Raw genomic sequence first — 15223 nt, 5'->3', positions numbered from 1 at the left:
GGGATATGGGGAAAAAGCAGGGACGGGGTACTGAATTTGGATGATCAGCCATCATCGCATTGAATGGCGTAGCAGGCTCGAGGGGCCGAATGGCCTACTCCTGCTCCTATCTTCTGTGTTTCTATGTGAAGGACACCACCAAGGTCAAAAGTTGTAAACGATTTGAATAAAAGGTGTTAGAGGAAAAATTACTGAAGTTCCTGCATCAGGTCTTCATTCTATTTACCAGATAAATTCTAGAATTTGTCACATGCCATTGAATGTGAAGTATCGCAGATGTTGGTTAGTAGTAAATTATGACTGCTTTAAAGTCAATTTGTTAATGTGATTCTGCATAAACTGTATTGGACCAAATCAATGTGAGGTAGCTGCAAGCTGAAAGCTCTTTATCAATGCATGTTAACTGGAAGAACGGTTACTCATAACTCTCTTTTTGAAAGCTGCAGTGATTGCCTCAGCTTTTCTTAAAACTAATGCAATGGCATTAACAATCTTCTTGTATCATTTCGCATTGGGTTTTTTATTGGGGATGTCCAATATATATTTATTTTTGAAATAAATGGTACTTTTGCACATAATTACATAAGCCAAAAAATAAATAGTTTCAACATGAGTCCTTGCAATGTCAATGAAAATGAGCCAACAGGATACAGCTGTCATACTAAAGAAGCAAAATGAATGGCATCACCCAAACCTGTGTGAGTTGCCTGCAATCTTTAATAGAAATAGTTTGCTCAATTTGATGCAGGCAATTTTATAATATTTTTATATCCATAATAAAATTATTATATTGAGATTTCTTTGGAGTGAAAGTAATTTAATGTAATTGAAGTGTTAATTCTTGTAATTATTTCATCCTTTTAATGTGAATTTAAATAATCCATTTATCCTTTTAACCAAGAAATCGGACTTAATGCAACATTTAAAAAGATATATAATATTGATATGAATTTGACAATTAGGTGATTTGAAAAGGGTTATTTTATGTAATTTTAATATATATTAAATGCCAGTCTGACTGAGGAAATGCCAACTCTGGCTTTGAAGATTAGCATTGATGTTTTTTTTTAAATCTCTTTCTTCCTTTATTCTTCTTTTTCTTACTCTGCATATCCCTTGTGGCACTTGAATGCATTAACATCTGATTATGATTGTTTTTCTGCTGATGTATAAGATCTCAAGGATATGAAAGTGGCCCTCTGATAACACCACTGTGCTGTGGGATTACTGCCATGCTGTGATATGAATTAACGCCATTGAGCACTGAATGTTCTTTGCAGGTTTTAAAATGTACAAGTTCTATCTTTCCAAATCTGTAAATAGTTTATTTTAACTTTTCTGACCATAACTGCTAAAAACAGTCATTCAATTCCCCAAAGAGTTGCAGGAGTCCCAGTTATGTTGCAGCTTCAGCACTTTGTTATTAGATTATTTAGGTTTGCTGCTTCATCTTAAATTCATACGTTTGGTTGGCTGTGATCGGAAGCACTTTCACTCTCCATTTTGGGAAACAGGAAAAGAGTACATTTCAAATATAGCCTGTTTTACAGTAGAATTGGAAATTGTACTCGAACAGGAAGTGGTTATCAGACAACCAAATACTTTAATTAAACAAAATATATTATTTTTAGATTTTTCATGTGATGCAGTTGATACTGGAGTCTGTAATCTCCTTCAGCCCTACAACCCTCCGAGATATCTACGCTCCTCCAATTCTGGCCTCTTGAGCATCCCCGATTTTAGTCACTCCACCCCTGGCGGCCTTGCCCTCAGCTGTCAAGGCCCTAAGCTCTGGAATTCCCTCCCTAAACTTCTCCACCTCGCTATCTCTCTTTCCTCCTTTAAGACACTCCTTAAAACCTACCTCTTTGACTTAGCTTTTGGCCATCTGCCCTAATTTATCCTTCTGTGGCTCGGTGTCAAATTTTGTTTGATAAGGCTCCAGTGAAGCACCTTGGGACATTTTACTACGTTCAAGGTGCTAGATAAATACAAGTTGTTGTTGTCCAGGGAGAGATAAAAAGCTGCAAAGAAAGCAGTTTTCTTAGATGTGATTGTAATAATGTGATTGTAATAATGCTCATTAAAAACTGTTTTATCTATAGATATGTTCATGAAATTAGAAAGATCATTATGTTGATATAAAAGAAAATAAGTAATCAAATATTGTCAAAGCTGCTGCAAATGCCATCAACATTTTGTGTTGAGAATGTTCAATAAATTATGGGAAAATGAATTTAAATGCTATTTCATTAAAAAAAAAAGAAATGTGGATTGCACTACCTCTTTGCAATTGCCTCTGGCGTGCAATGTTCATTCCGCTAAGTACCTCACTACAGTGTACTTGGTTCCATATGACCATGTTATAAAGTGGGTAGAGGGTGCATAGTGTGTTTCTCAATCAATAAGCGCTGCTCATTTAGTTCGTAGTTGGTACTTCAGAGCACTTGTCTGACTATCTGAATAGAAGTAATGAAAGGAAATGTTAGATTTCCTCTTGAGAAGTAGGACAAGTATCTGAGTAACAGGACACTTCTTAATGGATTGCAAAAAGGTTTGCGTGTTCAAAATATTCCTTGACCAGTATAGTGTTTTTCAAATCTACTTGCATTCCATTTTGTTTTGAAAAGGAATGCATGTCAGACACCCCTCCCCCGAGTTCTGTTATTTTCTGTATTTACTGTATTGGCTTGATTATTGAAATTGTCGTAATTTCTCACGCAAGCCAGTGCAGCAACATTACTTATATAATCACACTCTTTCTACATTTCAGTTTTTACTGTAGTAGTATGAAGCATGATCTTAACTAATGTTTGGTAGGCTGCTCAAATAATGCATTTAAAACAAAAAAGTCTGGAAACATATCAGATCTGTCAGCATCTGTGCACAGAACAGAGAGTCAGCACTTCAGGCTTGTACACTTCTACTGAAGAAGGTTGTAAGCCCAAAAGTTGACTTTCTGCTCTCTCCACAGATGCTCATTGACCTGCTGTGTGTTTCCTGATTTTTCTTTTTTCTTTGATTTCCAGCCTTTGCAGTATTTTGCTTTTTATCAAATAATGTATTCAGCTAGTTGAATATTGGATCAGATGCTGATTCAAATCTGTGGTCACAGGTTTGATTTCCGCATAGAATTATGCTGGAGAGAAGTATTTTGATCTTAGCAGACCCAGTAGCAATAACCTCCATCAACTTGCCACTGGTAAATTGTGGAAACTGACAGGAAAACTGTTTAGTCTCCTCGCCAGAATTTGGAAATTTCAACCCATTCCTAGCAGATATGAATAATCATCCCTTACCTTCAAAACAAATACACGCACAGAATTGGCTATAAAGAACTGAAGGGGAAATCTGAGGGGGGATATACAGAAACTGAATATAATCCTTTGTTTCTTAAATATATTCCTCCTAGTGATGAAGCATGTACGTGTGGACAACTCGTCATTGCTAGCCGTGAAAGTCAATACAAGATTTTCCATTTCCACCATGGTGGACTCGATAAACTTAGTGAAGTGTTTCAACAATGGAAATATTGCACTGAGACCCATCAGAAGGACCAGGTATGTAATCAACATTGTCTGAAACACTTGCATGATTACGTTGAGCCTGGGAGTAGGCAATCTGGGCTAATTCTGATGCTGCCTCTGGATCACTTAAAACTATTTACATACCTCATGGTAATTTAACTAACTGGAAACCAGTTCTGAATTTAATTGTATTGCACATATGCAGATTACCATAATGCTTTTATAGCTAGTGATATTTTGCTGTGACACTATTTCTGTTGATAAATGCATTTGAAATTGTAGGGTTTTTTTCCTCCTCTGTCATAGATGTTCCCTCACTCTTCTAGATATACTGTACCAGAAATTCAGATGTATTAAGCTAGTTTGCAAAGCATTTTGGGATTCAAAAGCATTGGAGAAATCACTTAGCAGTTTCTTCACAGCCAGCTTTTACACAAACTCGTAACAGACACCAGTCAACACATCTCTGGCAGTAACTGCGTTTGCAGAGCAATCTGGTCCATGTATGGTGACCTACGCAAACTAGATTGTGGTTGGGAAGGGTTCTGGCTTGCAAAGAGTAGTGTAACTGGGGCATTGCTGAGGCCATAGGAATTCTTCCGAGTCAGTCTCCCTCCTCTCTCCTCTTCCTTTGTTTTGGAGGTATAAGAGGAAAGTGTGTTTAGGGGCGGATTGCCCACATCTGCCCTTACACACAGCCATTCTACAGACTAAGGCATTGTTACTTAGGTGTGTTTGCGGAGAGCCAACTTTGCCAGCTCCACATCACCAAGGAGATAGTTACAAAGTTATGCCATATCCTCCATTCTAACCTTCAGACAAGATGACGACAGGGACGACACTGCTAGTGCCACTAAATGTTTATGCCTCACATTCATTCCAAGCTGCCACAGGGCATGTCAACAACATCAGTCAATGCACAGATGCATTAAACAGGTCACTGATGATGTGTGTTCACAAGGGCAAACAAATTCATATTTTTCTTCCTGAAAACCCAACAGCAGAGTGAGATGGCCCTACAATTTTTTTCACATCACAGTTTCCCCAAAGTTTCTGGCATTATTGGCACCTATGTGACTATTTGAGCCTTGCGCACAATCCTATACTTTTCATGAACAACGAGGGTTAACACTCAGTCAGGTTATTGACCACTTCCCATACTATTTCCTGTTAAAACAATCCTTTGTACCTGGTCCATTTTAAGAAGGCAGATAGCAAGGAGACTATCCTCTTTAGCTATTAGCAGCACCAGAAGAGCAAAGACCGATGCGCCACCAAGATCATTATTAAACACACTTTAGGCATCTTGAAGCAGCGTATCAGATGACAGGACAGATTGGGGGTGGCTTACAATAAGCCCTGACTCCATTTCCAAGATCACTGTAATCTGTCACCTGCTCCACATCTTTGCCATCCAGAGAGATTTAATAATGAAGGAGGAGGAGACCCACCCACAGGCAATGGTGGAGGAAGAAAGGCAGAATCTACCAGAAGATATTTCTGCTGAAATAAGAGAAGTACAACAGGCTCTTACAGAAGAGACCTCACTTGATTACTACTGAAGCACATCCTTCGTTTTGTCACCTCTACTACTTACAGTGCTCGTCGTGCCTGCCTCTAGTTTGGGAAGCTTTATTACATTAAAGGCACTGTATGTGAAAGGCATTGTTACTTCAGCCGGTTACTTCTGCTTCTAGGCAGTCTCAGGATTTTCACTGGTCTACATGGGAGTAGAACTGAGGGTGGCAGTGAGGTTGATGAAGTCCTATTTCAAGGTTCTTTCCAGCATGTTGAAGCTAAATAGGACAGTTGGAGTCCTACGCCTCTATAACATTAGTATGAGTTCGGTAAGAGCTAGTCCAACTGGATTTAGAACCTCTGTGGAGATTCTGTTGCTGATGGCCCTGGAGTTGTCATGTTCTCTGGTAAGCAATCATACACCACTGCTCACATGCAGGCAATGGACTCCTCCACATTTGTCATCAGACTTTGCAGGGTACTTTGGAACTCAAAAGACTGCATTAAGTTAATCCTCGGAAAGCATTCTTTCATACACAGGCACTGTGAAGCCACATCTTCTGGCTTTAGCAGGTGAGCAAAGACAGAAGCTAGCCCTCGGGCCTGCGTGTTCCTGTTCCTCGGCTGCCACTTCCACCTACTTCCCCTTGTTCATGCTCTATGCTTCACCCTGTGCTCCCTCCTCAAACTGTCCGATTCCTCCAGGGTAGATGTACCTGTTTTGGTGCTTGCAACAATTGAAGTCAATGATGCATAGTACTGTGAGGTGCTGGCTTGGCCTGCAGCATTGAAAGCTATGGCTGCTTTTTAGGGAATGCCTATAGAAATAGAAGATAAACTTGGGTTAGAAACCTGGCTGCAAGATGTCCTTTCAACGAGAGTTTACATGGTAATGTACTATGTATCATGCTGTTGTGTTGCAGTGTATGGTGGAGAGAGAGAGTGAGTGAGTAGAGAAAGGAAGAGTGGAAAAAAAGGATGGTGCTAACCCTGAGGTTGGGAAGACTTCCAACTGCACTCCCCTCACCTCCCATATTCCCTCTGCCTCCGGAACTTCGTTGTCTCTCCAATTTGACATACGAGCCTAAAGTTGCAGAGCCCTCCTCCTGTGCGATCTTGCTTCCTTCTGTTATGTGCCACCTCCTCCTGCGAACAGCGGAGTATTGAGATATTGGAAGTTTGAAGATCACAGATATTGACACCCAAGTGCTTACCCTGCATGAGTAAATGATCACGCATCATGCACAGTGTAGTGTCCGTGTGTAGATAAAGACACTGAAGACAGGAGTTGGTTCATAGGTATTTACTAAGCAAGTCTGGGGGGGGGGGGTTTCTAAAGGATATACACAATACACAGGCTTATATAGCCCAAGTGGCAATTACCGGCATTACGCACACCTGGGGCTCTTAAAGGCACATACACCACAATTCCTCCCCTTCTAGCTAACTAGCACATCATATTTTAAGTAATTATTAATTACATGTTATATGCAAAATAATATACATTGCTGTATTAATTAATTATAAGTTAGTCTCTCAGGAGGCTTCCTGACTCGGTCCGGATAACGCCTCGGGGGTGTAGTAGTTTCTGGTGGTGTAGTAGGTTCTTCTGGCAAGGCTGATTCGGCTTGAAGGCCAGTGTCGGGTTCATCGGGCTCCAGTATCACCGGATCGGAGGTAGATATGGGTATCTCTACTTCATCGTTAGATGTATAGAGTGGTGGTGTAGGTTGTCCCTTTTCGGATGACTTGATGATTTGGTCAGCATGGCGCCTTATTATGCTGTCTCCGATGTCCACGGTATACATCAGTGGTCCTAATCGTGTGCAGATAGTTCCAGGCTGCCATTTCTCGGTACGGTAGTCCCGGGCCAAAACCGGTTGGCCTATCTGGAAGGCCCTAGTTGGCCTTTCATTCATGCCCTGAAACTGCCGGTTCTCCACGTCCCTTCGGATGTTGGGCTTGACCAAATCCAGCCGGCATCTTAGGTTTCTATTGTAGAACATCATGGCGGGAGTTTGGTTAGTAACCATATGCGTTGCATTCCTATATGCAAATAAGAAGTTATCCACCTTGTGCTGAAGTTTTATGTCTTCATTACCCATGGCCTTGATGGCCTTCTTGAAGGTCTGGACAAACCTTTCAGCCAATCCATTGGTGGCGGGATGGTATGGGGCGGACGTGTAGTGCTTTACCCCATTGTTCTTTAAGAACTTTCTGAATTCTTCGGACACAAATTGCGGTCCATTATCAGAACATATCTGCTCCGGCAGCCCATTCCTGGCAAATATGGTCCTTAATACTGTGATGGTTTTTTCCGTGGTGGTGGAGGACATCTTTATTACCTCCGGCCACTTGGAGTGTGCATCAACTGCGATTAAGAACATTGAGTCCATAAATGGACCAGCAAAGTCGATGTGCACCCTTTGCCAGGGAGATGAGGGCCACTCCCATGGATGTAGAGGGGCCTGTGGCGGAGCATTTTGGACCTTCTGGCATCCTAGGCAGCTCTTGGTCATGTCTTCGATGTCTCCATCGATACCTGGCCACCATACAAACGCCCTAGCTAGGTTCTTCATTTTCACTCCACCCAGATGCCCCTCGTGAAGCTCCTTTAGCACTTTATCCTGGAGTTTGGGTGGAATCACCACTCTGGATCCACACACCAAGGTTCCTCGGCACACTGACAGCTGTTCTCTTCTTTGCGAGAATGCTGGCAACAGTGGTTCGCCATGTGCTGGCCATCCCTTCACTGTTAAATCGTAGACCCGTGAGAGAGTAGGGTCATTTCTTGTCTCCCTTTCAATGGCAGAATTTGTCACCGGTAGACATTCCACTATGGTAGAGTGGAATATCTCTACTGGGTCTACTGTAGGTGCCTCTTCTATCGTTGGCAACGGTAGGCGTGATAAACCGTCAGCATTCCCATGCTGTTTTGACCCTTTGTATTCAGTGTTGTATTGGTGTGCCCCTAGAAAAAGGGACCACCTCTGTAGTCTTTGTGCCGTCATAATGGGGACACCTTTTTTAGGGTTGAATATGGAGATGAGGGGTTGATGGTCAGTCAGCAAGGTAAATTTTTGTCCGTGTAGGTAATGGTTGAATTTCTTCACTCCCCATACCAGGCTGAGTGCTTCCCTGTCTATCTGGGCATAGTTACGCTCAGCTGAGTTCAATGAGCGTGACGCAAAAGCTATCGGCCGTTCCGAGCCATCAGGGAATCTATGGGACAATACCGCTCCTATGCCGTAAGGGGATGCATCGCACGCCAGTCTGATTGGTAGTGATAGGTTGTAATGAGCCAAAATTTTCTCGGATGTGATTAAGTCTTTACATTTATGGAAGGCACGTTTACAGTCTTCGTTCCATTTCCAAATCACTCCTGTCTGTAGAAGACCATTAAGAGGGTGTAGAATAGTTGATAAGTTCGGTAAAAATTTATGATAGTAATTTATTAATCCTTAATTGTGAAACATTTTCAGGTGCTGGGGCTTTTATAACTGCTTCAATTTTTTCAGGTGACTTATGCAACCCTTCCTTATTAATTATGTGGCCACAATATGATATCTGATTTTGAAAAAATTCGCACTTGGGGCGATTTGCTCGTAGGCCCCGTTCTTTCAGCCTAGTGAGCACCTGCTCCAAATTGGCAAGGTGCTCGTTGTCGTTTTCTCCTGTTATAAGGATGTCGTCTAGGTAGCATTGAGTCCCCGGAATCCCTTGCAGGACTTGCTCCATAGCTCTTTGCCAGATAGCTGGAGCTGATGCTATTCCAAAAACCAGTCGATTGTACTGGTACAGGCCTTTGTGTGTGTTTATTGTGAGATACCTTTTGGAGGTCTCCTCAACCTCCATCTGTAAATATGCCTGTGCCAAGTCAATTTTTGTGAAACGTTTCCCTCCGGATAGTGAGGCGAAAATATCTTCTATCCTCGGAAGAGGATACTGTACCGTGTGAAGGACCGGGTTTACAGTCACCTTAAAGTCCCCACAGATGCGAATTTTTTTCTGTTCCTCAGAGTTATTTTTCAATGTTTTTTTCATGACTGGAACGATGGGTGTTGCCCATTCGCTCCAATCTATTTTGGATAATACGCCTGCCTTTTCCAAATTCTTCAGCTCTGCCTCGACTGCCGGACGTATTGCGTATGGCACCGGTCTTGCCTTAAAAATTTTTGGAATTGCTGTATCTTCCACTTTTATTGAGGCGGTGATGCCTTTCAAGGTTCCTAGTTTCTCTTGAAACACTTCTTTGGCGTTGGCCAAGATGTCTTTTAATCGTTCAGGTATGATGTCATCATTGTTTTTTTCCTTACTGGTCACCGTCAGTGCCTGAATGGAGTGCCAGTCTAAACGTATCTTCCTTATCCATTCACGTCCCAACAACGGTGGACCACCATCTTGTAGAATGTATAAATACAACTTTTGTATTTCTTTGCCGTTGTATACCACAGGCACCCTTATTTTTCCTTTGGGGTAGACTTTCTGCCCCGTATATGTTTTTAAGATAATGGATGTGTCTTTTAGAGGTATATGCGAAAAAAGCCTCTCGTAATCTCGTCGATTTATTACGGTTAGAGCTGATCCTGTATCTAGCTCCATTTTAACTGGGGACCCTGCTATTGTGAGGGTAACCCAAATGGTTTGGTAATCCTCTTTGGCAAGTACATTATGTAATTTGAGACAGCTTAGTCTCTTGTTTCCGGAGTCGCTATCGCTATTCTGGTCTTCGGAGCTATTGTCCGTCATCATTTGTACCTTCCTGTACTTTTCTTTATTGATTTTTTGTTTTCTGTCAGTGGATTTATTTTGTCCAGATTGGCATACCCGTGCAATGTGTCCAATCTTACCACATTGCCTGCATGCTTTGCCCTTGAACCAGCAGTCCCTCTGGTTATGGGTGGCTCTGCCGCAGCGATAACATCTTCCGAACTCCTGTGTCATTTTATGGGTGCTGAAGTCCTGTGTCTCTTGTTGTATCTCTGCAGCTCCTTTTGCTGCTGCTTCGTATGATACAGCCATACTGAAAGCTTTGTCCAATGTTAAATCTTTTTCAGAAAGCAGTCTTTTTTTGTGTTCCTTCACTTAAGAGACCGCAAACAAATTTGTCTCGAAGATAATCCGATAGTCCTGCTCCGAATTGGCAGTACTTTGATAGCTTTCTTAATTCAGTTAGGTAATCAGCGTTACTTTCATTCTTGTGTTGATTTCTCTTGAAGAACTTGAATCGTTCCGCTATCAGCAGCGGTGTTGGGTTTAAATGCTCCTGCAGGGTATCAACAATTTCTTTAAAAGTCTTGTCCTTTGGTTTGGCTGGAGTGATTAAATTTCGTAACAGCCCGTATGTCTTCGCGCCCATTAAGTTCAGAAGTACTGAAGCTTTTTTTTCATCTGTTATTCCATTTGCAGTGCAATAAACCTCTACTCTTTCCACGTATGTGGTCCAATCTTCTATTTCGCCATCAAAAGCCTCAATATTACCAGATTTAGGCATTTCAGAAAAGATATGGCGCTTCCCGCGCTTTTTTTTTTCTCTCTGTAGCAACGATATGGCGCTTCCCGCGCTTTCCCGCCGCTGCTACCGATAACAACGCTGTTTTACTGTGGTTTCCGTTTATTCACTGTTGGAGACTCGTTCCCGACGGAGGTCTAAACGCTGACCTGCTTGCCGCGCCGGCCGTCTCTCGAGTGCACCCTCCCAGTCCGTTATTGCTTGCCTCTGATTTTGCTGCCTGTCTCAGCTGTAGAGCCCGCCGCTGGAGCTCCAGCCTGACGCCCAGGAAGGATTAGCGCAGTACCTGTCACCAGCTTGGCCAGCTGGTGAAACCACAGTTTCTCTTACTTCCTTGAGTCTTCTGGACGCTGGAGGAATCGATGTCCTTGAAGTGCTGCCGAATTGCAGGTAAGTCCGTTTCCACTTCGTCGCCACTGTAGTGTCCGTGTGTAGATAAAGACACTGAAGACAGGAGTTGGTTCATAGGTATTTACTAAGCAAGTCTGGGGGGGGGTTTCTAAAGGATATACACAATACACAGGCTTATATAGCCCAAGTGGCAATTACCGGCATTACGCACACCTGGGGCTCTTAAAGGCACATACACCATGATTGCTCTTAAAGGCACATACACCACACACAGGTATTGTTGGAAGCTTGCTATATTGGCACAACTTTACAGATGCAAATGGAACAGTAGTCCTATATTCAGCAGTAGCTACCAAGTTTGTCTTGCAGCGATTTGGACATGCATGTGGATGTCTGAAAATGGTATACTGTTGTCTGCGTGATTTGCACGTGGCCTCAATCAAGCTGTACGGTTGAGAGGAAATTGTTTTTGGCATGCATATTTTGCTTATTTAGTTTGGCGAGGCAAGTGCTTGGTATCCTGTCTTGGCTGTTTTTCTGATGCTGCCAAATCTTTGGCTCATTTTCACATTCCTGTAGGCATTGGAGAACACATCTGCCCTTTTGGCCACAACCACTCACACAGTGCCTGTGGCTGTTCTGTGAGGTAGGTGCATTTCTGCCCAAAATGGAGCAACTCTCCTTTTCTGCTCTTTCTGTAATTAATAGCACCTCCGCTCCTTCATTTGAGATTAGGGCAGTTCTTTGTTTTTCCTCCATGCCACTGAATGAAGAACCGAGCTTTGCTGGAGTAGATTTTGTGGCTGCCACCTAGAAAATCAACAGCAACCATTTAAGAGCTGTTGCTAGTGCAGGACATTCCACCCCACATTCAGTGGGCTGCCAGTTATCTTAACTGAGAGTTAAGTTAAGGCCCAGTTGAAGCTAGAAGCTTATTTTGAATATTTGATTAGGCCAAACTCGAAAGATTGCGTAAGATCAGTCTTTTTGCAAATTCGTGGGAAAAATGTTCACTAAGATTCAAACCCACTGCATCAAGGACAGGATCAGAAAACCTATCCGCAGAAGATGATGATAAACTTGTGGAATAGTAACACAGTTTCGTCACCACCTTCAGGAAAAACAAAGAAAATTGTCAAGAGTGGGGGGAGGAAACATTTTATAAGAATGAGCTTAATTTTTAATGTGGATAGGCCCAACAGACTACAAAGAGTGTTCCTGATCATCATACTCCCAGGCAGTATACAACACAATAATAGATTTAATAGGCTCACTCAAGAACAAGGGCGGCATTTTATAGACAATTATTTAAGAAAGGTATCGCCTCCTTTTCTCATCTCATCTGTTCATTAATTTTCTAATTTCACAGGAAATTGAGACAGTGTTTTTCTAAAGAAAGTGGAGTAAACATTGAAGCCAACAAATTCACCCAATAAATGTCAGTCCATATTGGCTTATGGAAGGTGTACTTTTACACTGTGGGATTGATTGAAACGGTTTTTCTTTCCTTCCTTTCTCCACCCCTTTAAGCTGTTTTACCAAACAGCTTTAACACAAACTGTGAAACCTCACCAAATGCTGTTAACCAAGTCCAAATACTATTTACGGCAAGGATTTAGACTTGGGCCATCTTGGTTAGCTGTCTGATGCTAGTGCTCCCTAATTTAATTGGCATCTTGTTAATTGATTTTAGGAGAGCAATCACTGAAGTGTTAAAACACACAATTTTAATTTAGTATTTTGTGAAATCCCTTTGGCCTGAATTATAGCCTGGACCATCTGTGGCTTTGTGGAGACCTATTTAACTTATTCTCTCGCAATGTTTGCCCATTCCTTTGCAGTAATTTTTGTTAATATGTTGATGTGCCTGGACATCCTGCATTTGGTTTTTAATCATACTTTAATTCCTCTGTAGAGGTTAGATTGGATGCCTGTGGAGGCCATGTTTTTTTCTTTGTTTGGTCCAAGGTAGTTCAGTGTACTATAGATTGGCAAGGCTTCACACATGGTGAGTTCCCACTCCATCTCAGCTGTGCTATCTATGGTTGAGGCCAAGTAGAGCCTTGGCATTTCCTTGCAGGAAGGAAATGTGGGAACACCAGCAGGCAAGCAAAGTCACTCTTAAGTCATTCCCGGGCATCTTTAAAAAAAAATTAGCGGGCAAGTCAAGTCACCCTAGACTATTTCTGTGCATTTTATGGCCCGGTCACTTGACCATTCTAACAACTAACTGGAGGGGGAGGCTCCATGAATATCCCCATCCTCAATGATGGTGGAGCCCAGCACATGAGTGCAAAAGACAAAACTGAAGCGTTTGCAACCATCTTCAGCCAGAAGTGCCAAGTGGATAATCCATATCGGTCTCCTCCCGAGGTCCCCACCACCACAGAAGCCAGTCTTCAGCCAATTCGATTCACTCCACGCAATATCAAGAAACGGCTGAGCGCACTGGAAACAGCAAAGGCTGTGGGTCCCGACAACATCCCAGCTATCGTGCTGAAGACTGTTCCCGTACAGCTATAACACTGGCATCTATCCGACAATGTGGAAAACTACCCCGGTATGTCCTGTCCACAAAAAGCAGGACAAATCCAATCTGGCCAATTACTGCCCCATCAGTCTACTCTCAATCATCAGCAAAGTGATGGAAGGTGTCGTCAACAGTGCTATAAAGCGGCACTTACTCACCAATAACCTGCTCATTGATGCCCAGTTTGTGTTCCACCAGGACCACATGGCTCCAGACCTCATTACAGCCTTGGTCCAAACATGGACAAAAGAGCTGAATTCCAGAGGTGAGGTGAGAGTGACTGCCCTTGACATCAAGGTAGCAAAATCCTGGAATTCCCTAACAGCACTGTGGGAGTACCTTCATCACACGGGACTGCAGCAGTTTAAGAAGGCGGCTCACCACCACCTTCTCAAGGGCAACTCGCTTTGCCAGCGACGCCCACATCTCCTGAACGAATAATTTTTAAAAAAATTCCCAAAAGCAGATTGCCAGCCTGCTATCCTAAACATTATTCAACTTCAACAGAAGAATGGGATGATCTGATAATGTGGTAGGGTTGCCAGCCCTACAGGATTATCCTGGAGTCTCCAGGAATTCCTGATTAATCTCCTGGACACTGCTGTGAACAACCCAGGAGAAAAATCATAGGGGAGTTTAAAAAAAAAAGTGTATTTTTCATTTTCTTTGAACACTTTTTCATTTATCAGTTATAAAAATATTGGAGATGAGGAGATAAAGGCTGTTTGACCAGTCGGGGCAGTTGGAGGTGACAGGTCATGTGATGAAATCTCCACCCCTAGCATGTAGATTCCTTAATGATAAACATCAATAATGCTTCATAGTGCACAGCACACTTCCCTGCCAATTTTAGCTTCCTTTTTTATCTTCTCCCCCCATCTCCCAAAAAGGATATGGAACATTTAACCTAGTGGTGTCATGATTTGGCCTAGGAGGGACCAAATGAAGTGGCTGGCAGAATTGTTTCTCACACACCATAATACGATCTTTAATATGATCTAGTCATTCACACACAATGCTGAAATGGATTCATTCATTAGAGTCCAGCAGCAGGTTACTGCCTCGGGACCCACACCTAGGAAGGAGTTAGCAAGTTCGATTGACAGCTCAACTGACTCATTTCCAACATGGAGTTTGGAGTGGAAAGTCACAAGGAGAGAGAACTCAAGTTTAGGGCCAACAGCGTTTCAGGAATTCGCTGGTCTGTGAAGTGAAATTAGCCCGTTATCGAGGCAAGCATGGCATGCATTGTTATTTTCTATGTCTCGGAGCATTATGAAATAGATTGAAATTTACTGAAACTGTATCCTAGAGATATTGTTTATCATTTTGCCTTTGGGAAGATGGGAGAAATGCACATGGACGATCATATGAGATTATAGTATCCAGTATAGACAAGAGGTTTCATTGCATACAACATGATTATATATTGGGCCTTAAAGATAAGCTTCTGGTCATTGTGGACTTGGGATTTGGCTATGGGAATGACTAACAACGCTGAAACTAGTGCAGACCCGAAATTAGTAGCCTAACCAAAAAGGAACAAAATTCATTCACCTAGGCTCCAGTTCAAAACCTGTGGATGAGCGTTCGCCAGCCACTAGAGCTACAACTAGGTAACACTAGCTTCTATCCTTGATTTCTTATGCAGCAGATATTGTCCATTTATATTTTGTGCATCTTGTTCTGTTGGAGCAATGCTATTGCATTTTTTTGCTTTTTCTTGTGTTGGGCCATATATCTGTTACAGGATGTAACTGCATTTTTTACAATGTGTAACCTGTA

General features: G+C 42.3%; 1 protein-coding gene across 3 annotated transcripts in view; it reads left to right on the top strand.

Moving 5' to 3' along the window:
• Positions 1-15223, top strand: part of tbc1d16 (TBC1 domain family, member 16) — a 141996-nt gene that overhangs the window by 57678 nt on the left and 69095 nt on the right. For all 3 annotated transcript variants that reach the window (XM_085963681.1, XM_085963683.1, XM_085963682.1), the window contains one exon: positions 3413-3560. In XM_085963681.1, the coding sequence (XP_085819807.1) occupies positions 3413-3560 (148 nt within the window). The remainder of the gene's footprint in view (positions 1-3412; positions 3561-15223) is intronic.

Source organism: Somniosus microcephalus, chromosome 21 (genome assembly GCF_052327205.1).
Source record: "Somniosus microcephalus isolate GS21.2 chromosome 21, FLI_Smic_1.0, whole genome shotgun sequence".
Lineage (NCBI taxonomy): Eukaryota > Metazoa > Chordata > Chondrichthyes > Squaliformes > Somniosidae > Somniosus > Somniosus microcephalus.
The sequence above is the reverse complement of the archived record's forward strand: the minus strand, read 5'-3'. Positions and strand labels throughout refer to the sequence as shown.